This window comes from Dunckerocampus dactyliophorus, chromosome 5 (genome assembly GCF_027744805.1).
Source record: "Dunckerocampus dactyliophorus isolate RoL2022-P2 chromosome 5, RoL_Ddac_1.1, whole genome shotgun sequence".
NCBI classification, from domain to species: domain Eukaryota; kingdom Metazoa; phylum Chordata; class Actinopteri; order Syngnathiformes; family Syngnathidae; genus Dunckerocampus; species Dunckerocampus dactyliophorus.
In genome coordinates, this window is record NC_072823.1 from 32902682 (window position 1) to 32929097 (window position 26416).

At 39.4% G+C, this 26416-nt stretch overlaps 3 protein-coding genes across 6 annotated transcripts in view; all 3 read right to left on the minus strand.

Annotated features, from left to right (window-relative positions):
* LOC129181006 (septin-7-like) overlaps window positions 1-2258 on the minus strand; it is a 46997-nt gene extending 44739 nt beyond the window's left edge. For 2 of the 3 annotated variants that reach the window (XM_054775580.1, XM_054775579.1), the window contains exon 1: window positions 2021-2258. In XM_054775580.1, coding sequence (XP_054631555.1) covers window positions 2021-2059 — 39 coding nt within the window. In that variant the 5' untranslated portion in view covers window positions 2060-2258. The remainder of the gene's footprint in view (window positions 1-2020) is intronic. The other variant, XM_054775582.1, reaches the window with a different exon arrangement.
* A 1808-nt stretch (window positions 2259-4066) lies between these two features.
* LOC129181652 (C-C motif chemokine 3-like) lies at window positions 4067-5904 on the minus strand. Its single transcript, XM_054777114.1, has 3 exons — window positions 5820-5904; window positions 4294-4411; window positions 4067-4223 (listed from the first exon to the last, which is right to left on the minus strand). Exons 1-3 carry the CDS (start codon window positions 5884-5886, stop codon window positions 4109-4111), a joined length of 300 nt encoding a protein of 99 aa, XP_054633089.1. The 5' UTR covers window positions 5887-5904; the 3' UTR covers window positions 4067-4108.
* A 13738-nt stretch (window positions 5905-19642) lies between these two features.
* smpd3 (sphingomyelin phosphodiesterase 3) overlaps window positions 19643-26416 on the minus strand; it is a 53326-nt gene continuing 46552 nt past the window's right edge. Inside the window, exons 6-9 of one of the 2 annotated variants that reach the window (XM_054776078.1) lie at window positions 26083-26172; window positions 24247-24310; window positions 23796-23964; window positions 19643-22402 (exon numbers count right to left, since the gene is read on the minus strand). In XM_054776078.1, the coding sequence (XP_054632053.1) occupies window positions 22301-22402; window positions 23796-23964; window positions 24247-24310; window positions 26083-26172 (425 nt within the window). In that variant the 3' untranslated portion in view covers window positions 19643-22300. The remainder of the gene's footprint in view (window positions 22403-23795; window positions 23965-24246; window positions 24311-26082; window positions 26173-26416) is intronic. The other variant, XM_054776077.1, reaches the window with a different exon arrangement.

Here is a 26416-nt window from a genome sequence, read left to right on the forward strand (position 1 = left end):
TCCTACGTGCAAAAAAAAGGGCAGAAACGCACAGATGGTGCGTGTGACGAGCTGATTTTCTGGCCGAAGAGGTTCTTTGTCACTTCAAACAAACTCTACTCGGTACATTTTGCTGGTGTGAGGTTCGTTCATTCCCTCCGTGTGTCGCACTCGCAGACTCCATATGCGTGTCGTGTGCCACACATACCCCACCTACGTAACTATTGCTGCCAACGCACGTTCAGACATTTCTGACGTGCTCCAAGAGTGTTGAGTATGTCAGTTGTGTGGTGAGCGTGCATCTATTGCACAGAAAGCTGCAGGGGTGTCTACACCTTTGTTTATTGTGCTTTATTGTATCTATAGTTGTATTTGCATTTAACAGTGTATATTTGTTTTGGCCTCTGTGCAGTTTAAATGTAGTCTATACACAAAATTGTACATACGCTATACACGATTCTTACTACAGCCCAAACAATATGGGACTTTTGGGGCCAAAGCCAAGATCAATACCGACATCGGAGGCTGAAAAAAATATCCAACCGATATCTGAAATAAGAGCATTGACATACACAGGATATACTGTATCAAACTGTCATTGAAAAGTCGTCTTCTCTGCTGTAGGCTGCCAGTCACCTCGCTGCGTTTGTGTGAGGGGGAGGGGCCGGGTACAGACACGGGGACAGCGCGACAGTCTCCATGCAGCAAAATAAGGCAATTTATTGTCTGTAATACATCATAATCGGGGGAGCTAGGTCTGTCACGATGACAAATTTTGCTGGTCGATAATGGTGCTTATCGTTGATAGTCGATATTATCGACAACATTTTTGAGACCATTTCTTTCATTAATTATGTGACATAAAATGTATGCCATATAACCGTATTGAAAAGTTCCATTTTTTTATGTAGCAACACCGTCTGTGAGCACAGACCATTTTGCTTATATATACACTTCCGACCAAACACCTCAGTCAGTGTTGGCTGGGGGGGAGGAAGGCTTTGCTGCACCCAGTTCGAAAACCTTAAAAAGCATGGCTGTGTTTCAGGCATGCACACAAGCTGGTCGTGGTCCCCTTCTTCCTTGTCACTACTTTTGAACAAATGGCACCTATCAGTTAGTTAGTGTTCATGCGCTCACTTTGTTCATTCTGTTTCATAGCCAAATATTCCCACACTGGGGCTGTTGCCTTCTCCTTAGAAACCATGGCTTCTGTGCCGTCATTCATGTTAGCGTATGCTTTTTCACAAGGCCAATGAACTGCGAGCACTCTACATCCACTCGCTAGTTGCCCCGCCTCCACAAAGAGGCTGAATGAGAGGACAGGAGGTTTCACTCTCTCCGTGCATTCCACTACAGCCTGAGTTTTACCCCGTATCGGATTGGAAATGGAATCAGTGGCACATCACTCGAGCATGTGCTGCAGCAATCTTTGCTGACGTAAACACATGGAAATGCGCGTGACGTTGTGCTTTTGCGCATGTGCGTCACTTTCCGAACACTTTGCGTTCACATGAACAATTCAAGAATTTTTTTGGTAATAAACAAAAAACAGATTTAAACAAAAAAATCCCAACTGGGCGTCATACCCTGCAGTGAATGTAGCCCAAGTCTCGCACGGTAAACCACGCCTTTCCAAGACGTACATGTCGGATACATGATTCTTTTAAGTGAACCGAGCCAAAAGAACCGACTCTTTAAAAGAGCCGGAATTTCCATCATTACTCAGTTGATCACACACACAAGTTATGGCACAATTACGTAATTCCAGACCAGTTATTTTCCGAAGCCATCAGTTCAGCTCTATTAACGTACCAGAACACGTGGTTTACCTTTCAACTTAATAAAATGGCGAATTATCAAAGGCGTATGTGATGGTCGAGCTCGGAGGAGCTAACCATGGCTAACGCGGACAAACTAGTCGCCCCGATTTGATGAAATCACGAAGTCCACTTGGAGAAGGTATACTCATTGACGGGACCGCCAACAAGCCTACAGGAGTCTAAATGCTGGATTGTTTGCAATAAAAAAAACGACTTACAGCACTGCTGTGAACGGCAGTCTCTGGTCGCTCGATCATTGTAACGCTGTCACCACCCAGGCTGAAACGGACAGTCACCGAGGCATACACCGACAATCGACCAGCAAATGCAGTCAGGCCGATGTGGAATTGGTTGCGAACAAAACAAAGGCAAAGTGCGTCAAAAATAAATGCAATAACCCCAAACCAACCTCTGGGAAGAAAATGACGATTAATACAGCGGTGAGGCGGCACTTACTCAATACCGTTTCCGTATGGGATCTTCAAAATAAAACCTCGAAATAAAAAACAGAGCATAAGTTGTTCCACCCCCTTAAATTCTGAATTGCATGATGGTATTTTTATTTCTTACCTGATGTTTAATTTAAAAAATCCAAATAATCCAAAGATGACAACCACGATACAATTATTTTGTATTTCACATTCAACAATAGTAAATACTGCTTCCGTCTGGGATCTTCAAAATAAAGCCTCGAAATAAAAAACAGAACATAAGTTGTTCCACCCCCTTAAATTCTGAATTGCATGATGGTATTTTTATTTCTTACCTGATGTTTAATTTAAAAAATCCAAATAATCCAAAGATGACAACCACGATACAATTATTTTGTATTTCACATTCAACAATAGTAAATACTGCTTCCGTCTGGGAACTTCAAAATAAAACTTGAAGTTTAGCGTACTATTGCTGTTACAATGGCTACATATATTGTTAAAAGCAACATCATTCATGGCATTTGCTTAAAATAACAAATATAATATGAATATATTAAAATAAGTAAAAAAAAATAAATATATACAAATATTGGTTCTAATACAAATGCAAAGCAAAATAATACAAATTACAAAATGAATATTTAAAGAAGTAAAGAATGTATATATATAAAAAAGAATATTTTGAATAAGTAAAATGATAAAACAATAATATAAATACTTTTGAATAAGTTTAAAAAATTAAATATGGATTATAATGCAAATAATTAGTAAAATAATATGAATAATAATAGAAATATATTGAAATAAGTAAGGAAATGGAAATATATACAAATATTATAAATAAGTAAACAGGAAATATAATATAACTATATTTAAATAAGTAAGAAAATGTATACATACACATATATATATATATATATATATATATATATATATATATACAAATATTTTTACAATATTATAAATTAAAGGTAAAACAATAAAAATATGAATATACCTGTATATAAATAGGTATGAAGGCATTAAAATATAAAAAAAATATCTGTTATATTATTGTAGTTGTTATAATATATTATTAGTTTTTATAAATAAGTAAAATGATAAAAACATATATAACATAAAGACATTTTAAAAAGAAAAACATGAAATAAATATTGTATTAAACATTTTTCATTATATTTATATTTTACATTTGTTATACTATTATAAGTGATATTTCTATCTATTTTATATTATATTCAATCTTTTCTAACATATTTGTTATATTATAAATAATACATCTCATTATATAACTCACCACTTGTACACTGATTATGTATTTTAAAAAGTTGTTATAATATAACTACTAAGTAAAATAATACAAAATATAACAGAAACATATTTAAATGAGTGAAAACATTGAAATATATAAAAATATGTGTTAGAATGTTGTAAAAATTAAGTCAAATCAAAAACAATATAAATATATTTAATTCATTAATAAATAATTAGTAAATAATCGAATACATTTCAATAATTATTAATTAATTCAATTATTTTATTGTTTGTGTATTCATTAATTGAATACATATATGAATGAAATAAAGTTTCCATTTCAATAATATTTTGTTTATTTAATATGAATACTTTTTTTTAAATCAACTTTTAATTTTTCAATCATTCATCATTTGTTTTAATGCTGTTATTGTTTTGACTTGTATTGTTTAAAATACCATTTTTGCACGTGTATAGTATCTCGTATAGCTCGGCCATGTTTCCGCTTCAGGGTTGGAAATAAATCAAGAAACAAAAGTGCAGTGTCGAATTTATTGAAGTGATTAATCAGGTTTACATGCCGTCGACACGGCCGGACGCTGGTCCATAAGCCGAGCGTCACAAGCCGGATGTGTTCCCCGGGCTCGTCTTGGTGTCCAGGTGCTTCATGAGGTCTCTCACCCATGAGGCTGAAAAGCGAGCGCACACGTGACGGCCCAGCAGCGTCTTCAGTCTGCAGGAAGAACTCGCCTGCTCAGCTGTTTTGAGCTGTCTTGGACTTGGAAAGAGTGTTTCTCACCTACCGCACGGCAGGAACGGAGCACTGCTGCCGGGTCTTTACGTAGCTGAGCACTCGTCCTTTGGGCACGGCTCGCTCCTGGAAACGAAAGCAACAATCCTTTGGTCCCCAACCACGCAAACCTACGGGAAAACATTGACTGGTTTGCATGACTCTGGATTCATATTGAGAACGTATCGTTCACTGTCTACTCTTGCACGAACAAACTGACACTGTGACTATACAACCTTTCTATGCCCAAATGGATTACAAATACATTTCCCAAGAAGCACTGGCTTATATGGCATATATACAGTATGTATATATGTGTGTGTATATATGTATATATGTGTGTGTGTGTATATATATATATATATATAAGTATATGTTCTTTTTTACGTTTTTTTACTTCATATACTGTAATAATATAAACATAATAACATAATATAAATATATTTAAGTACGTTTCCAAACCTTAAATATATATATAAATGTTACGTTAAATGTTATGTTATAATACCATAAATAAATAAAATAATATAATATATAATTTAGTTATATTTAAATCCGTAAAATATATACATGTATAAAAATATTTATATATTTTAATTTCAATAATACAGAAAAAACAAAACATCATTATAATAATAATTATTATTACTATAATAATAAAATATAATACAAAAATTATTAACAATAAAAATGTAAAATATATAGAATATTTGTCATTATAAATAATAGTGTAAAATAATACAAATAATATAAATATTTGGTTACAAAATGTCATATATACAAATATTTCTTATTATGAATAATTAGTAAAACTAGTTTTAAAAAAATCATATAAATATATTTAAATACTTAAAAAAATATATCATATATAAAAAGAACTGCCATAGGACTACAAATAAGTGAAATAATATAATAATATCATATACATATATATTTTCAAATATATGAAACATTTTCTTAGTATAAGTAAGAATTAAAAAAAAACGTAAATATATTTAAATAAAAATGTAAATATAGAAAACTATTCTTATGATAAATGATAAGTAAAATAAGAAAAAATATATAATAACTATATAGAGATATATTTGAATAAGGTAATGAAAATGAAATTATCTAAAAATAAAAACATGTTTAAATGAGTAAAAAAAAATCATTTAATTTAATCATTAAAAAATCAATATATAAAAATATTTGTAAAATATAATAAGTAAAATAAAAAATACATTGAAATAAGTTTTAAAAATTACAATATACAAACACTTATTTGTTATAATATTATAAATAATAAGTAAAAGAATATAAAAAAAATTATAAATATATTTAAATAGGTTTTAAAACAGTTCTGTAGACTAAAAAAGTTGAAACATTTTAATACATAAAAATATTGAAAAATATTGAAAATAATAAAAGGTAATATAAACGGACTTAAATAAGTTTTTAAAAAATCCAAAAATGTACTTTGTAATATTCTAAATAAGTGAAACAATAAAAAATATGATATCAACATATTTAAATGAAAAAAAAGTCTTTCATCCTTACCTTCACTCAAAGCCACCAGCAGCACCAACACACACAAACAAACATGCAACCTCATTCTTATCTCCATTGTGTCCTTGAACGTGTCCTCTACCGCTTCCAAAATATAAAGAAGAGGGTCTGACAGGGGAAGACCCGAGCGGACTTTTGGGACTTTAAAAGTGGCTCAGGGGTTTTACGTTTTTCATGCGTGGGCTTTTTTTACTTCCCAAAACGATACTTTCACACTTACACCAACAGCTCATATGTGGCTGGATCCATCCACACAGACATAGCAAACATTACAAATATCTGTTATAGTATGATAAATAAGTACAATAATAAAAACATCTTCTTACAAACGACCCGATCTTCCAATTTATTCAATAATTCAATAACAAGGGTGAAGAATCAGGCACTGCCCGGACCACACTGTTTACAGTGGGGACGGGGGACTGCTGACCTCAACTGATCATATATTCGGACGGTGCAATACTTTGAGGCCCTTCTCAATCCCACTGACATACCTTCCATGCAGGAAGCAGAGTCTGAGGACAGGAAGGTGGACAGTTCCATCACCGTGGCTGAGGTATCTGGGGTGGTCAAACACTCCCCAGTGGCAAAGCTCCGGGGGTGGACGAGTTTCGCCCTGAATTCTTCAAGGCTCTGGATGTTGAGGCCCACGCGTCTCCTCAACATTGTGTGGAAGTGGGGAACAGTACCTCTGGATTGGCAGACTGGGGTGCTGGTCCCCCTTTTCAAGAAGGGTGAGCGGAGGGTGTGTTCCAACTATGGGGGGGTCACACTCCCCAACCTCCATGGGAAAGTCTATTTCAGGATGCTGGAGAGAAGGGTACCACCGCTAGTCCAACTACGGCTACAGGAGGTGCAATGTGGTTTTGGTCCCGGTCACGAAACCCTGGACCAGCTCTACACCCTTGCAAGGGTACTGGAGGGTACTTGGGAGTTTGCTCAACTGGTCTACATGTGCTTTGTGGACTTGGAAAGACATGGGACCGTGTGGGGGGTACTCCAGCAGTACGGGATTGGTGGCGCTACTACGTGCCATTGGGTCCTAGTAGAACCGCAGCAGGAGCAGAAGTCCAGCCTGTTTCCAGTGAACTTTGGCCTCCGCCAAGGCTGCCCTTTGTCACCCGTTCTGTTCATCATTTTCATGGACAGAATTTCTAGGTGCAGCCAAATCATTGAGAGGGTCCAGTAGGGGGCCTTAGGATCTGGTCTCTGCTATTTGCAGATCACGTGGTCCTGATGGCCTCGTCGGCCTGTGACCTTCAGCTTTTACCGGGATGAGACTCAGCACCTCCAAATCCCAGGCCATGGTTCTAAGTGGGAAAAGGCTGGGTTGGGAATGAGGTCCTGCCCCAGGTGGAGGAAGTTCAAGTATCTCGGGGTCTTGTTCACCAGTGAGGGAAGGTTGGAGCGTGACTTCGACAAGCAGATCGGCGCAGCGTCTGCAGTAATGCGGTCGCTGTACCAGACTGTCGTGGTGAAGAGAAAGCAAAGCTCTTAATTTACCGTTCGATCTATGTTTCCCCGGACGCCTCCCTGGTGAGGTCTTCTGGGCATGCCCAGCTGGGAGAAGGCCCCGGGTCAGACCTAGGACATGCTGGAGGGATTATGTCTCACAGCTGGACTGGGAACGCCTTGGTATCCTCCCGGTGGAGCTGGAGGAGGTGGCCGGGGACCGGGAAGACTGGGCTTCCCCACTGAGACTGCTGCCCCCGCGTCCCGGACCCGGATAAGCGGAGGAAAATGGATAGATGGATGGATGGATGGATGGGTGAAGTACATGTATCTGCCAGCAAACATGGAAAAATACAGCAAAAAGGCATCATGGAAATAAAAAAAGCTACAATGTTGATGACAATAACGCCTAAAAACACTAAGATTTGTCTTTAAATGTATATGTATATGTTGTTTTTTTATTGTTTTTATTGTAATTCCATGAATAAAGTAATAATAATGCATTCTTAATGTCGAATTATACAATATCATAGTGTAAATAATATTATTATAAATGATTAGCCCGTGGTACATTCTCAAAATATAATTGAACAAGAAAATTTTAAAAAATGTCAAAATAAGCAATCATTTTAAAAAGTAAAGTAAAGTCAAAACATTCAGAGAAAAGGCAAAACATTATGAGGGAAAATAATGTCATTTCCGTAGCTTGTGGTTGAGACTTTAAAGAAGTCGTCATGTTGTTTTTGATGTCATGTTATGGAAAACAAAACCAAAACCAAAACGATGATGTTGGAAATATTGTGTTACGAAAATAAAGTCCAAAAATATGCTTTGTATGTTGTATATTCTTTATGTTTTATATGCTTTCTATGTTTTATATATGCTTTATGTGTTTTATGTGTTATATGCTTTATGTGTTTTATGTCATATATGCTTTATATGTCTTATGTGTTATATGCTTTATATGTTTTATGTCATATATGCTCTATATGTCTTATATGTTATATGCTTTATATGTTTTATGTCATATATGCTTTATATGTCTTATGTGTTATATGCTTTATATGTTTTATGTCATATATGCTCTATATGTCTTATGTGTTATATGCTTTTTATGTTTTATGTCATACATGCTTTATGTCTTATGTGTTATATGCTTTATATGTTTTATGTCATATATGCTTTATGTGTCTAATGTGTTATATGCTTTGTATGTCTTATGTGTTGTATGCTTTATATGTTTTATATATGCTTTATGTGTTTTACGTGTTACATGCTTCATATGTTTTATGTCATATATGCTTTATATGTGTTATGTGTTATACGCTTGGTATGTTTTATATATGCTTTATGTATTTTATGTGTTATATGCTTTATATGTTTTATGTCATATACTGTATGTTAGGCTCGGCGAGTGCCGCAGATTGGATCCCAAGATGCGTGAGTGGACGAGTGGTTGGAAAAGGTATTTATTCCAAACCAAAAGGAGAAAAATACAAAACAAGGTACAAAGTACAACTAAGGAATAAATACAAACAAAAGGTCACCCGGATGAATCATGGGGAAAAGGACAAAGGACTGAAGGAACTACCGAAAAGAGGTAAAGTAACACTGGCAGTAATATGAGAAAAACACAAAAAACAAGTAGGCGCTAATTAGCAAAGGGAGAAAGCCGGGCAGGGAACTCAGGATAGCAAGTAGGCAGAGGTACACTACACGTAGCAGACTGTAGGTTAACTGCTGACAAGGACAGCCTGAGTCCAACATCAAGTGGCAACGATCTGGCAGCAGGTGAAGGAGCGCTTGCGTCTTATGTGGTGCTCCTGGTTCTCCAGGCGCTGCCAATTAGCGCTCCATGAGAGTGTGCTGCAACGAGGAGCAGAAAGAGGGCAGCATCGCAGCACATAGCACAAAGCACACCACAATATATGCTTTATATGTTTTATGTGTTTTATGCTTTGTTTTATATATGCTTTATATGTTTTATATGCTTTATAAGTTTTACATTTGCTTTGTGCTTTATGTTTTATGTGTTATATGCTTTATATGGGACTGTGTCCAGGAGTATGGGATTGGATGGGATTCAGTCCTTGTACAACCGGTTTCCGGTGAACGTTGGTCTCCACCAAGGCTACCCTTTGTCATCGATTCTGTTCATCATTTTCATAAAGCATATGAAACATAAAACATATAAAAAAGCATAAAAAAACATGAAAAACAAACATATAAAGCATATAAAACAGATAAAGCATATAAAATAAAACATAAAAAACAAACATATAAAGCATATTAAACATAAAACACATAAAGCATATTAAACATAAAATATATAAAGCATATTAAGTATAAATATATAAAGCATATTAAACATAAAACATGTAAAGCGTATTAAACATAAAACATATAGAGCATATTAAACATAAAGCACATAAAGCATATTAAACATAAAACATATAAAGCATATTAAACATAAAGCACATAAAGCATATAAAATATTAAACATATAAAGCATGTAAAACATAAAGCACTTAAAGTATATTAAATATTAAACATATAAAGCATATTAAACATAAAACATATAAAACATATTAAACATAAAGCACATAAAGCATATTAAATATTAAACATATAAAGCATATTAAACATAAAGCACATAAAGCATATTAAATATGAAACATATAAAGCATGTAAAACATAAAGCACTTAAAGTATATTAAATATTAAACATATAAAGCATATTAAACATAAAACATATAAAACATATTAAACATAAAGCACATAAAGCATATTAAATATTAAACATATAAAGCATATTAAACATAAAACATATAAAGCATATTAAACATAAAGCACATAAAGCATATTAAATATTAAACATATAAAGCATATTAAACATAAAACATATACAACATATTAAACATAAAGCACATAAAGCATATTAAACATAAAACATATAAAGCATATTAAACATAAAGCACATAAAGCATATTAAATATTAAACATATAAAGCATATTAAACATAAAGCACATAAAGCAGCTTAAATAATAAACATATAAAGCATATAAAACATAAAGCACATAAAGCATATTAAATATTAAACATATAAAGCATATTATTCACCCCAGGGAAAGGCAGGCGAACCAGACAAAGGCATCCCACAAGCCAGGCCACCCCGGGCGAGCCACCACGACAGCCAGGCCCTGGGCCACACTCCCGACCCTGGCGGGCAGGTGCCGCGGAACAGGCACGAGGCACCCCAATCCAGCCTGCCCCACCCGTGTATGTGATAAGGTGTGATTGTGTCTATTATGCAATGAAAAAAAATAAAATAAAATAAAATAAAAGAGGACAGCTATAAAGAGCTGGTCTCTGTGTCCCTGAGGGGTGTATCTGTGTGCATGTATATGATAGGGGTGTATGTGGATGATAGCTAATGATGCAATTAAAATTGGGGGACAGCTGCCGCTCGGAGGGCCCCTCATCTGACCAGCCCCCCCAAACCCTAAGTGTCTACTCTGCGATTAAAATTGGGGGGCAACAGGTCAGTGGCACGGCAGGGGTAAAGCAGCCCCGCAAGCCAGCTCCCCTCCCCAACCACGCCCGACCGTAGGCCACCCCCCAAAGTCCTATATGTATGTGAGGTGGTGCAGTGGCACAGGAAGGACGGGGGCCCCATACCCCAACGCCGCCCAAACCGAGCAGGGGGGGGACCAAGGACACATGACCGACTGGCCACCCACCACACCCCAGGCTCGGGCGAGCCACAGGCCAAAGAACACACCACAGGCCCTACCCGGCCCGCCAGGATGCACAGTCCGGCCCACCCAACCCTCCAGAGGCGATACCCCCAGCGCCCCCCAACACCAGAGCCCCGCCGGAGGTAGCGTCCACAGCGCCACCCCCAAACCTCCAAACACCACGGACCAGCCACCAGGACAGCGGGAACCGTGCCCACGCGCCCCCCGCATACCACCATGGCCGGCAAGGGAGCAACACTACGACGACCACAAGCACCGGACCCCATATAGAGCGGAGCACGGCCACACCCACGAAGCACGCAAGCCAGAGGCACCAGGGAGGGACAGAGAAGCAAGCACCGCACGACAGGGCCCATGAGAGGAGCGGCCCCCCGCCCGGTGCCCAATCAGAATCCCCCGCCAGCCCCGCCCCCTGCCACGCCGCAAACCGGCCACCACTCTACCCCCCGCCCATCCACCAACACGCCAAGGGAGAAACCCCAGAGGGAGGGAGACAACCGCCGGCCAGGAAGCAGAGACCAGCCAGACACCAGCAGGTAGCAAGGACCGCCCACCAGCCCCCCGCCAGCCCCACCCCCAAGCCCCCGGCCAAAGCCACCCCCAACCGCCCCACCCCGTAGCAAGCACCCCCCTGCCGATCCCGGCCAGCACCACGCAGAAGAACACCACGCCGCCCGCCCCCACGCACACCCACACGCACAGATGGACGAGACCCCCAGGGGCAGAGACAGACGCCCTCACCCCCCCGAGAGTCAGGTCAGGGAGTTAATTATTGGTGCCCATATAGACTGAAATTCAGACACTTGTTCCTTAGATTCAGCAGACATTCTCTCCATAGCTATATGATCTAACAAAAGATTTTTGTAAAGAGCTATGCTCAGTTTCTTCCTTGATTTCCAATTGATGAGAATGGTTTTCTTGGCGATGCTTAATGCAGTGATGAGAAGCTGTGTTTGGTTTGTTTCTACATCAATTGTGGAGAGATCGCCCAGCAGGCATAGTAAAGGAGAGGTAGGAATGGAGAACCCAAGTGCCAAAGATAGGTACTCACACACTCCGTGCCAAAAATTTTTAATGGGAGCACAGGTCCACATGGAGTGTAAGTAGTCATCTATTCTATGGTCTGAGCAGTGTGTACAGATGTTAGAGTCAGTTAAGCCCATTCTAAACATTCTTTGTCCTGTGTAGTGTACTCTATGAAGGATTTTAAACTGAATCAGCTGTAGGTTGGGATTATTGATTAACCGGGAAGCATTAAGACATATTTGCTTCCAGAATTCAGGGTCACAGCTTGTAGATAAATCTGAGCTCCATTTGGAGATTGGTACTCCGATTGTGTTGTCATTTTTTGAAAGTAGAACATATAGTTTAGATAATGTTTTCAGGGCAGATATTTTTAAAAATTGGTCAATAGTGCTATTGCTTTCCCATGATATAGTCCTGAAACTTGCTTTAATTATAGATTTAATTTGTATGTATTCAAGAAATTTGTTATGATTTATTCCATACTGTGTAACAAGTTCGTTAAATGAGATAAAGTTGTTTCCTATAATTATATTTTTCATCCAACTTATTCCTTTTTCGTGCCATGTTGGGAAATTTAATGGTTTCTTTTTAAGCAAGATGTCAGGATTATTCCAGACGGGAGTGTATTGGCAAGGAGTGAGCGAGAATTTTGTTATTTTTAGAAATTCCCACCAAGCTGTCAGAGTGGTGCTTATATTTATACTTTTAAAACAATTATTTTTCCGGAGGATTTGGCTAATGAAGGGCAGGTTACAAATTGGGATGTCGTGGCAAAGTGATTGTTCTATGTCTAGCCATAAATAATCCAATGGGTTAGGGTTGATCCATTTTAAGATATATTGTAACCTGTTTGCAAGGAAGTAGTTGGAGAAGTTTGGGAGTTCTAAGCCCCCATATTCTTTAGATTTTTGTAATGTTTTGAGACTTATTCGTGCTGGCTTATTTTTCCAAAGAAATTTATTTATATATGAGTCTAATGACTTGAACCAAATTATAGATGGTTTGGTGGGGATCATGGAAAATAGATAATTAACCTTTGGTAAAATCATCATTTTCACGGTGGATACTCTGCCTGTAAGTGAGATGGGCAAGGTTCTCCAACGTGCAAGATCATCCTCTATTGACTTCAATCATGGAGTATAATTCAAGCGGATCAGGTCTGACAGGTTGGAGGAAATGTTAATACCCAAATACTTAATGTTCCCTGAACACAGTGGTATAGAGGGGGTGCTCTGGAAACCAAAGTTGATGGGCAGTACTGTGGATTTAGACCAGTTAATGGCGTAATCTGAGAAGGTGCTATAATTGTTCATGAGTGAGATAGATTGGTGAAGTGAAGAATGTGAATTATCTAGGAAGAGTAACACATCATCAGCATAAAGGCTTATCTTATGATGAACATTTGTGGTGTGGATCCCTTTAATATTTATATGTTGTCGAATTGCAGCTGCAAGAGGTTCGATAAAGATAGCAAATAGTGAGGGAGAGAGTGGACACCCTTGCCTAGTACCTCTTTGTAGAGTAAATTCTGGAGAGATGTGATTGTTGGTCCGAACAGAGGCCTTCGGGGTGTTATATAGTATTTTAATCCATGTTCTAAATTAATCTACAAAGCCAAATTTTTGTAGTGTTGCAAAGAGAAATTTCCAGTTTACTCTGTCAAATGCTTTTTCAGCATCCAATGAGACAATTGTGGTTTCTAAATTATGGATGATAGAGTAATCAATCAGATTGATTAGACGGCGTACGTTGCTAGTTGAGTTTCTCCCCTTGATAAATCCTGATTGATCAGGGTGTATTATATGAGGGGTAACTTTTTCCAGCCTTATAGCTAACGCTTTGCATATTATTTTAAGTTCTGCATTAATCAGTGAAATTGGACGATAACTGGAAGGTAGTGTTGGGTCCTTATCCGGTTTCAGCAAGAGACTGATTGTAGCTGAGTTCATGTTTGGAGGCAAGCATGAACTGTCTTTAATTTCCAAAACCATTCTAAGAAATATTGGAGATAGTAATGACCAGAATGTTTTATAAAACTCAGCAGGGAAACCGTCAGGTCCTGGTGCTTTCTTATTCGGTAACCGGTGTAGAGCGTTATGGAGTTCTATTAATGAAATGGGTACATCTAAGTTGGTCACCTGTTCGTCATTTAATTTTGGTAATTCTCTGGTGTTGAGAAATGTTTTGATATCTGGGAGAGATGGTTTAATCTGAGGTGTATATGGATTTTTATAAAAGCTCCTAAAGACGGAATTAATTTCCTCCAGGAGGTGAGTGATGTGACCTCCTGAGTTTCTAATGGAGGAGATAGAGCTTTTTTCTTTATTGACTTTTAGTTGGTTAGCTAAGTATTTTCCATGTTTATTGCCAAGCTCAAACTTTTCCAAACGTAGTCTCAGCAGTTGGAACTGAATTTTCTTGTCAGTAATTTCTTTTAAGTCTAGTTTCAGTTTCCTTAGGTTACTTAGGATATGCTCATCTTCTGAGTCAGCATGAGCTGCTTCGAGGATTTGGATTTTTTTCTCCAACTCTGATTCTAGTAATCTCTTTCTTTTTCTTATATGATGAATATGAAATGGTTTTTCCGCGCATTACTGCTTTTGCTGCCTCCCACAGAATACTAGCCGAAACCCCGGGTTGGTCATTGAAGTCTAAAAACATTGGGCTTCATTCACGAAATGTTCTTACTCACAAATCTGTTCTTAAAGCCTTCTTACGAAGATTTTTGGCATTCATGAAACGTGTTCTTAACTCACAGTTCTTAGATCTAAGAACAAATTCTACGAACGCTCAGGAGGACTCTTACGCACAAGCAAAGCTTGCACTTTCAATGCTCAATCGCCCTCGTGATGGATTTTGCAACCTGATCCCAAAAAATTTAGTGCAAATAAAATATCCCAACAATTATTTATCATCAAAAAGACTAAAATATACTCCATCGATAAATTTATATTCAAATCCCAATTCATCAAAAAAAAAAAGGCTGGCTGGACGTGCGCTGCAGAGAGAATGTAAAGGGACCATTAGATTTATTTGCTGAAAGCCACCAATATTTGATGTCCCGCTTCAGGCTTCAGGCTTCCCTCTCTGTTCTTGCAGGTGTGCAGGATCATCAGAATAACATCGCAATGAAACGTGGTGTGTCTATTGCGCACGTAGCACCCCCAGATAACGACATGCGCCCCCAGCCACGTCTTGAGCCAGAGCACGGGGCTGCTGTATTAATTAGGCAGCGTCTAATCAAATGTAACCACAGAAAAAATACATTGTCACACACAAACTATGTATTTTGACTTTATTTTTCCATCATGATTGTGTAAATATTTTCTAGAGTTTCCGAAATGGTTTGGTTTCTGATTGATGGCCCACCTCCCGTTTCCTCCAGATCCCTCCGGTGCAGTCCAATCTTTTTTTTTAGTCTATTTTAAGTCAAACCACTTCTTTTTTACCTCTGCGGTGGTGCGTTTCTCCGTGGAAATGGCATTTATGTTTCCTGCAATGGTGCTCCATGCCGACTCTTTTTGGATGGCCTGATGACCGGTGGATACACGTGAAAATAAGGTGGTCTTGTGTTCGCTCACTCCTTGTAAAAGCACCTCTATTTCAGTAGAATTGAACTTTTTCTTCTGCTTGTTGTCCAGCTGCTCCTCAGTCTTGCCCTTGCGCGTTGCCATCTCCGCCTCCAGCTGCCACATTTTTGACCTTGTATAGGAAATAATAGGCGGTGACCTATGCAAATTAGGCCTCACATGCACGGGCATCGCAGTTGGCATTCATCAACCTCAGAACACCGGTGCGAACGATTATCCCTACTTAAGAACGTGTCGTGAATGCGGTGCAGTTTCCAACCCGCGCCTTCTTAAGTACACTTCTTAAGAAGACTTTTAAGAAGATGTTCATGAATGAGGCCCATTGTCCACTCTCTTTCAAAGTATTTTAGGAAGTCTGAGTCTTTTAGTAATGATGTATTTAATCTCCAGCATCTAGTAGGAGCGCTCGTAGTTTGGTTAGTGAGAAAAAGAGAGACTGGGGCGTGGTCACTAATGGTGATAGGGTGTATGTGAATGTTTGAGATGTCTGATATGACTGAGTTGCTTGTCAAAAAGTAGTCAATACGAGAGTAGGTGTGGTGCACTGGTGAGAAATAAGTATATTCCCTGTGAGTAGGGTGATAAGAGCGCCAAGCATCACAAAGACCAAAATCATTCATGTATTTCTTCAGTATCGATGTTGATTGAGACTCACGATGTCTCCCAGCTGGGCTAGACCTGTCCACTTCTGGGTTAAATACTAAGTTGAGGTCCCCTCCCGAGATCATACTTGTATCCAAATGTGCAGAGAGAGAAGAAAAGAAGGCATGAAAGAAGGAGGGGTCGTCAACATTCGGACCATATATGTTGGCAATGCAGAAATGTCCATTATCAACAGATATGTTCATTATTATATATCTCCCTTCTGTGTCTGTAATAGTGTTGTGGAGTGTAAAATTCACCCTCCTGTTAATTAAAATAGCTACCCCTCTCTGTTTGGAGTTGTAACTTGCTAAATATGTGTGTGGGAACTGTGGTGAGTGAAGTGTATGGACAGCTGACTTGGACATGTGAGTCTCTTGTAATAAGACAATGTCTGCTTGGGTGTTCTTCAAATGATTAAACATTTTTTGTCTTTTTTCTATCGACCCAACTCCCCTGACATTCCAAGTGACAAACTGTAGTGAGTTCATCCTAGACTAGCTTTAGTGATGTGTGTGTAAACAAGATCAAATGCAAAGTATGTGTACCTGGAAGTAAAAATCATGGGAGTATATACAGTACATTTAAATGTATGCTTAATTTGTACATAGGCAAAGTGTAACATAGTAATCCTGAATGAACTAAGCCAACTAAAGTGAGGACGTGATGTGGGTTTATGCATAAGTGAGATGAGCGTGCTTGTGAGTAGTTGTGATATCCATATCAATAGTAGAATATGATGTGTATGTGTAGGAGAATGCGTGCACGTGTGTGTATTTGTGTGAATACCTTGAATTTGGTTGGGTTTGGACTTTGAGGGTGTATGATGTCACTGTGAGGAGATGCTGATGAAGGAGACAGCTGGCAGACAAGAGGATATGTGACAATATGAGGAGGGGAGAAAACGTGACAGAGGGGGGAATAGAAGAGGAAGAAAGAGAAGAAGAAATACAGTGGGATAGAGAGAGAAAAAAAGGGGGGGGGTAAAGTGGAAGCAGACAGTAACATGCAACAACAAGTGTGCGCGCTGCAAGATAGAAAGAAAAGTTACCTGGTTGAGATAGATCATTAGTTACCATATCAATACAGCCACGGTGTTACTTCCCGGTCGCGGTAAAGTTGTCCATTGACGAAGAGTTTATCCACCGTGATGACAGCTCGGCATCCCTCGTCGATGAACTTCCTCCGAACAGGGAATAGGCGTCGGCGCCTGTCGAGGATTTCTCGGGGGAATTGATCGTTGATGCTGAAGTCCGTCCCCTTCAGCTCCCGGCCCCCGGCCCTTCACCTGTTCCTTCTGCTTGAAATGTTCGAATTTCGCCACGATGGGTCTCGGCCTACGGTTCTCTGGCTTCTTGGCTCCCAGGCGGTGAACGCGGTGAAAAGTGATGCTTTGGATGGCGTCCGCTGGGAGTTTGAGTTGTTGCGCCATGAAGGCCCTCACCGATTCTTCCGGGTCCTCCTCAGATTTTTCGGGAATTCCGCGAATTCTTGGACGAGTTGTGAAACTCCGTCGGTGAGGGACTTCACCGAGTCGCGGAGGGTGGTGTTCTCCGTGACCAAGGAGACGATCTGGTTTTGGCTGAATTCTAGAGATTCACGGATGGCCTGGAATTCTTTGTGAAGTACTTCGACGAGAGCGAGGCGGCCGTCCAAGCAAATCAGCCTCTTGTCGATGGACTCAAGGATGTCTCTGATGTCAGTGCCTGGCGGAGATATTTCTCCAGGTGAGTCCTCCGGGCGGCTCCGTTTGGGGTTTGGTGTCTTGGGTGATTTTCCCATAACTACGCGTTCGAAGCACCCGTCGATGTACTCCTCCAGATCTTCCAGTTTTTGGCTTGGTTAGGCGTCTAAGGTGTTTAATATGTTGGTTTTGCGTCGAGATTCTTTGCGGATGTTTTAGTAGTTGATTGTTTGTCTTTTTTTTTTTCCAGAGCGCTCACGCACACTCTCGCGAGATTACAGCATCACGTCACTTCCTGAGAACAACATGCTAAACGGCTTAGCTTGCGTCACAATGATGTCATGGCGCAATCGTTGAATTTGCATCGTTGGCAATGATGCATTCGCAAAAACCGAGTAAACAACACAAACAGCACAACGCCCACACATTCTTGCACCTTTTATATATATGAAGACTTCCTCACATACATTGATACCTGTACATATGCACACTCACAGTACATATGTACTTCCCCACATTACTCACTGAGTTAACCAGGGTGTTATTATGTTGTTGGTTTTATTACAGCGACGGTGATATCAGCAGTACGATTATAGTTTTTTTTTTACAATGATGTGCATTACAGTCATTATCATTCAGTTCACTATCATAGTTCATCATTTCATGACTACTATTATGTGTGACTGTTTTAATGCAGTATTATCATTGTGATCACTATCATAGTTCATCATTTCATTACTACTATTATGTGTGACTGTTTCAATGCAGTATTATCGTTGATATCACTATCATAGTTCATCATTTCATGACTACCATTATGTGTGACTGTTTCAATGCAGTATTGTCATTGATATCACTATCATAGTTCATCATTTCATTACTACTATTATGTGTGACTGTTTCAATGCAGTATTATCATTGATATCACTATCATAGTTCATCATTTCATTACTACTATTATGTGTGACTGTTTCAATGCAGTATTATCGTTGATATCACTATCATAGTTCATCATTTCATGACTACCATTATGTGTGACTGTTTCAATGCAGTATTGTCATTGATATCACTATCATAGTTCATCATTTCATTACTACTATTATGTGTGACTGTTTCAATGCAGTATTATCATTGATATCACTATCATAGTTCATCATTTCATGACTACTATTATGTGTGACTGTTTCAATGCAGTATTATCATTGTGATCACTATCATAGTTCATCATTTCATGACTACTATTATGTGTGATTGTCATTGACAGCTTTGTCATTGTGGTTGTTGATATTGTTTTGTCCTTAAGTCCTTGTTCGTCTTTATAGTTGTCACAGACATTTATTTGCTGATGTAGTTCTGTATGTTTCTGTTGTTCTGTTCTTGTTGTCACAATTGTTGTTGCTGCTGTTGTCCCTGTCTCTTGTCTCTCTTTTTTTTTGTCCCCCTCTCATCCCTGCACCCCACCCTATTTTCTTTTCTCTTCTTCTCTGTCCCCTCCTGCTCCGGTCCGGTCGCTCCAAATTTACTTAATAACAAGCATCAAAGTCAAATAAATTTTGTATAACAGGGGAAGTGTATATCACACTTCTCCCTGGCAGAGTAAATCTGTTGAGCACTTGACGGCATTTAGATCTACAATTCTATCTGCTTTAAAGGCTGGCCAGGACAGGGGTAATAACAAAACAAAACAAGAAAAACATATAAAGGATATTAAACATAAAACATATAAAGCATATTAAACATAAAGCACATAAAGCATATTTAATATTAAACATATAAAGCATATTAAAGATAAAGCATATAAAAACATAAAACACAAAAGGCATATTAAACATAAAGCATGTAAAATATAAAGTATATAAAACATAAAAAAACAAACATATAAAGCATTGAAAACATTTTTTCATGCCGTCTTTCACGTGTGACCTTAACTTATCATCCTGTTGAACGTAAAAAAAACGACTGTGCTGCTTTCGTATGGAAAGCAGAACCACATTTTTCACATCCGCTCCCTTTCTCAAGGTGCTCACGCTGTACTAGAAATAGATAAGAAATGACGTCACTAAGGCTACCATACAGCAGCTATTGATGACGATGGGCTTTGGAGTCAGCGACGCGCCGAGAAGTAGCCAGCGATGTCTCACTCTGCCGGTGTTTGCTGCCCTCTGCTGTCTGTTTGCAGTACCACGGAGCGTGTCCTCTTCCCTTTGCCTTCCCAGCTCACTCTACCATTTCTGCTTTTTCTCTTCTTAAATGTTTCCCCTCCACCGTTGGCCAGGATGCCATTTATTTCTTATATGTTGTACAAGTTAAAAATGTATTTAAACTGGACATAAACGTGTGTTTGTTTCTTGTGCTTGTCAGAAAGGACAATGTAGCTGTTTATTGCTGGCCACATAAATAACAATAATCATTGCAGCGTTTGAGGTCCGTATAAGGTCTTCTTTTAATTGCAGATGGTGGAGTACACTGGTAATTCATGACATGTGCTGCTCTACGACCGCTTGCTTCCTGATTTTCCACATTTCCACAATCTGTCTTGTTTTTTTGTTTTTTCTTCAAACTTCTTGTGGTGGCGTGGATGTATGTATACATGGGTATGACCATACCTAGCCGTTACCATAGCAACACATGCCGGGGGCTGAATGAGTCAGCATGGTCATTGTGAATGACATTTATTGATCAAATCCACACACATTCAGTCAATAAAGACCTCTTGGAACAGGAAACGACTTTAAGTGCGCAAGTGTGCAATTATGCACTCAAAGTAAGTGCGGGAGTGTGCACTTGTGCACTCAAAGACTAACTTTAAGTACGCGCGTGTGCACTTATGCACTCAAAGACTAACTTTAAGTACGCGAGTGTGCACTTATGCATTCAAAGACTAACTTTAAGTACGCAAGTGTGCAATTATGCACTCAAAGACTAACTTTAAGTGCGTGAGTGTGCACTTATGCACTCAAAGACTAACTTTAAGTACGTGAGTGTGCACTTATGCACTCAAAGACTAACTAAGTACGCGAGTGTGCACTTATGCATTAAAAGACTGACTCTAAGTGTGCTAGTGTGCACTCAAAGATGAAAGAGGAATGAGAGCATCCACACAATAGGCACATGGCAGAAAGTCAAAGGTGATGCCACGTTGGCATCAAAACGCACATCAAGTCTCTGGTAGCGGCAGAAAAAACAAGCAGCTCCTTCAAGGCGTCCAATCCCGCCCCCAAAACAAGCCAACATTGGCGCCCGATTTGTCGTCATAAAAGACTCACAAAATCTCAGCTTGTGTAAATCTGCATTATTCTCCTCCCTGCTGCCGACCGCGCCTTCTCTGCTGCCATTGGTCAGGGGTTAAGGGTCGGATCAGGAGGGATTCATGGAAAGGAAAGTGTGACGTGACACTTTTGACATCATGTGCGGTACGACACCTGGAACATCTTATTATGGAAGCATGTTCACATTCAATGCAATAAACCATACATTGTTGGAAAGAAAGACATGATTTTTAATGTATTCTTTTTGAACCAAAGTATCATTCATGATGCATTGAAATGATATCAATGCATCTGTCATGTATCATAATATGAAACGGCTGACATGAGAAAAGGATATGAATTGTTGGCCCCACTGGACACGCAACGAACGAAGGACACATGTAAACAATAAGGTCGTAAAATGATGAGGAGGAAGTGTAGCTAATAAGAGCCCTACGCTGCTTAGTTATCACTGTCCATTTCATAGGAGCCATCTTCATAGCCTTCATGATGGTCCCCACGGCTGAGCGGCTCAGACCGGGCATTCGACCTCATTGTCTCATTTCACTTTCGCTTTCCTTTTCTTGCAGACGTCACCAAAGGGAACAAAGTCAACAGAAAAGAAGCCAAGTCACGACGTGAATGAATGCTTCTGCCGCACGGACGTATGTAACGACTTGTCTTCTTTGTTGTACAGTGTGGATGGTTTATGGGGGTGTGTCTCAACCATAACACCCCATACCGTGAAGCGGTGTGACAGGAGGGGCGCCGTGAATGAAATGTTCTTGACTTTTCGGATCTTGTCCTCGGTGAAGCAGGAATTCTACTAAAAGAGTGAGGCGTTTGGCCTTGGTGGAGGTCATCATTTGTCTTATACGTGTGCACGGTAACTGGAGAATTGGTCCCTGTCGGTAGAAACAACAAAAAAAGCATGCTTGGGAATGAAAGAGGTCCAGTATAAAGTCGTAAACAATGGCTACTAGAAACAAGCCAAAGGGGGTGTTGTCCACAGGGTGGCAGCAGAGAGGCCAAATGACAGCAAACAGTTTCCTTCTCTCCTGAACTTCCTCTCTAAGACTCCTCCTCCACTGTTGAAACAGCCAATCGCATGGCCACGGGCAGGTGATCTGTGAGACCCGCTAACTGCGTTACGAAGCTCACCTCCTCAACTTCCTGCAGAGGAACAAGGCATAAGTCAATCAATAAATCAATCAATCAAACAATTTTCTTCTCTGTTTGTTCTCACAGAAATCTCATCCGCACCCATTGATTTCATAATATGAATTTGATTCAATAAAAATCGAATGGACTCATTTTACACTAAAATTTGTTTATGAAACTTTTTCAAATACAAAAGCATAATAATTCAATTTCATAATATTGAAATAATGACATTTTAAATAATTTAATCAAATATAATAATATTCAAATTGATTACATTGAATTGAACGAGATAATAATAATTTTATTTTATAATTTTATACAATAATAAAGAATGAAGCGGGCGGCTCCCACATTCCAAAAAACTTCCTGACATATTACCAGGCTAACAGCGGGGGTGAGTAAGTGAATGAGTTACTGTAAACGAGCCCATATTTTACCCATTGTTGCTATCATGTTATCATGGTGGCGCTAGCATGCTAACATTATCATATGAGCTTTTTTAGCCATTTTCATTGGAATTAGCATTGTCAGAAACTTAGCGCTGTTACGCTAGGTTTTGCATGCTAACGTTAACATTTCTAACACGCCAACATAAGCATAGTAACACTTCAACTGATTGCCTGAGTGGAAACTTATATAAACACTCAGTGCTGTCATGTTGGTTGTTAGCGCTAGCATGGTATTAATATTGGAAGACACTTAGCGCTGTCATGCAAGGTTTTGCACGCTATCATTAGCATTGCTAACATAAGCGTAGCTACATTTTAGCCAATTTCATGGGTAGAAAATATAAACACTTAGTGCTATCATGTTGGTGTTAGGATGTTAGCGCTTGCATGCTAATATGAGCATAGTAGCATTTTCAGTAATTTTCAATGGTATGAACATTGGCAGACACTTAGCGCTATCATGCTATGTTTTGAAGGCTAACATTAGCATTGCTAACATGCTAACATAAACATAGTAACATTGTAGCCAATTTCATGAGTAAAAACTTATATAAACACTTACTGCTATCGTGTTAGGTGTTGGCATGTTCGCACTAGCATGCTAACATGCTAACACGCAGTAGCATTGTTTGACATTTTCATAAGTATTAACATATGCAGACACTCAGCTTGCCCATGCTATATGTTGCATGCTCGTGTTAGCTTTAACTTTAGCATTGTAGCATTTTAGGTAAAGGCAAGGGCCATCGATGTGACTGTGATATATCTTTTCATTGACAATTATAGATATTTTTTTATAAACTAGACGTTAAAGTTTCGCTTGCAAGTCCAAGATATTAAAATAAGGCAAAGTAAAATAATATATAGATCATAATTCCATCCATAAAGCATGTTTTCCCCCCGTGTTGTCATGACCTCATCCAATGACTGAAAAAGTTCTTTCCGAGCCATACCAGTTTCCAGTCCTGTTGCAGGCCCTCATCGCTGTACAGGATGTAATCAATCCGTCGTCCGTTGCCCTTCAGTGGAATCTTACGTCCTTTCTGGCTGCCGGAGGGACACTGGCTCTTACTGGGAGGAAAGACGAGGTACTCCTTCCTGCCGTCCTCATTCTCCATCACTCTGACGGACAGACATGACAGGTGCTTGGCGTACTTGGTGAGACAAACCAAACGTTTGCCAAAGAAAGGTGACTCATTCATTCGGGAAGATCACCCAACCCAGACTGAAAGCAATGAAAATGTTATTCTCAAAGCTAAATGCTACGTACATACAAGAATGTAACAAACGCTAGAGCAAATACTTCATTACTACCTGGAGTCTGTAAGCCATCAGCATAGACAGTTTCAAAGAGCAACCAAGTGCCCCCCAAATGGAGAAAAGAGAAATGTGTGTGAGACTTACTTCTGTAAACTTTCCGGTGAACTGACCTCATCATCGTAAAGACCTCTGGGATCCAGCAGTGTACCTGCGTAGTAACGGTATAAAAAACACAGCACACGTCAGGACTTCATGCCATCCATCAGAGGTAACCAGAAGTAAACAAAAGACAAGCGTTCTTTCGTTTTCATCGTTCTCTGGAATCATTTTCGCATGTGCTTTTCAAAAGCAAAAGACTTTACACTTGTATAAATACAAGTGCGCAACAGTAGAACTTTGCTAAGCTTTACGAATCTCTTCCAGAAGGTCCGACTCTAACCTTTACCAAAGCTCCCCTAGAACTGGAAGACATTTACAGCCACACACACGAACACGTGTCTTATTCTGTCCACCATATTAGGTAATAGGAGTGCAAAGGTGGCTATAGGGGTGTTATGTCATGTCCAGAGGACTCGAATCATGTGACAACATGTATCTAGCAGGTGGTAAAGAATGCCTTATAAATAAGGCATTCTACTTGGTGGAAATTCACTTATCACAGTCAAGTGTGGAACTGATGAAGCGCCATAAAGGAAGGACTACTGTAGCACTGCAGTACTGCAGTCATATTACAGTATACTCATGGGTGGCAATGGAGTGAATTGATCGAGTGAATTGAAACCAGCAGAGGGCAAAGTTGAGTCTTTTTGTGTTCATTTCGAAGGTGCAGTTTTGCCTCATCTTTATGAAACAGGATAATCCTGCTGTCTTTCTCTCATTGATGTATTATCAGTTTCATGAGACAAATCTCATCTCTATAAATAACTGACCCAAATGCTTCCCACCCGACCAAACCCTGTCGTGGTTACGTCACTAATGCACATGCATGTGGATGGCACCGCTGGCGTCCCGATGGATCCATGGAGAGTCACGTTCAAGTCTGCTTTGTGCACACATCCACTTGGCATGGATGTGGAGGGAGTTGGGAGCACAGTGAGCACGAGTAACACACTTTTCTGTCATGGATCGTGGTCACCAGGCCACCAATATCTATCCCTCCATCCTCGTGAAGGTCATGGGGGTATGCTGGAGCCCATCCCAGCTGACGTTGGACACCCTGAACTGGGTGCCAGCCAGTCACAGGGCCCCATTCAAATATTCAAGCATGAAATTCATCTTGCTCTTGCTTTGGTTTCTACTGAATCACCCTGCAATTAACAAGCCAAAACCTTGTCAAATAGTCTCCATGTGATAGCCACCAAACATTTATTGACCAGGTTTAAGTACAGTACATCACGGCGACTTAAGTTCTACCTTAATTCAGCATGTCCACAATTCCAACTTTTTGTGCAATGGTTAGCATCTTCCTCTGTCTTTTGGGTGCAACTGCAGGTACCTTTGTCTGTGCGGAGCATTTAGTCGACATTGTGACTTTTGTTGGGGACAAAACTTGCAAACATACGGCGCGAAAGAGCCACGCTGCTAGCGATGGAACGATGATGTCAGTTAGGCAAGCTGAACACATTCTGCATGGTACAGGAGACATGGCATGGAGGAGACTGATGGATGGTCTACAGTCCCTTAGCCAGCGGACACAGAAGACCAACGCCGGTTCTCCCTTAGCGAATCAGGACGCAGAACACAATGCGTTCATACGCTGTATAAAAAAGAATGCTACACTGTGAAAAATTGCAGACAAAGAAAACACCGGTGTAATTGCGAGGGCGGGAAAAGTGAACAGCGCTATAGAGAGGTAACACTGTATACAATACATAATGTACATGCACTGCATTGCCAAAAGTATCCTTTTGACACATACTTACATACAGTGTGTACTTGTACAGAGTGTATTGCGTTAAAGTGGTGTGTGTATGTTGTTACCCAGAGCCCATGGTTTGTCCTCTCCTGGTCCCTGGCGACACGGGTCCTTGTATAGAGTAAAAAGTGCATGCTGCTGTTCCAACTTGTCTTCTGAAAGGAAAAAAAACATTCAGATTGATTTTTTTTTTTTTGCTTTGTTTTCCCAAAGTTTTTCTTTTCTTTTCATTAGACTTTTTGCTGCGGATTACGAACAAAAACCCAGAATTGACTAAATTTACATATACGTACATATTCAAGATTCAAGATTCAAGATTCAAGAGTTTTATTGTCATGTGCATGGTAAAACAGCAGTTATACTATGCAATGAAAATCTTATTCTGTTCAATCTCCCACA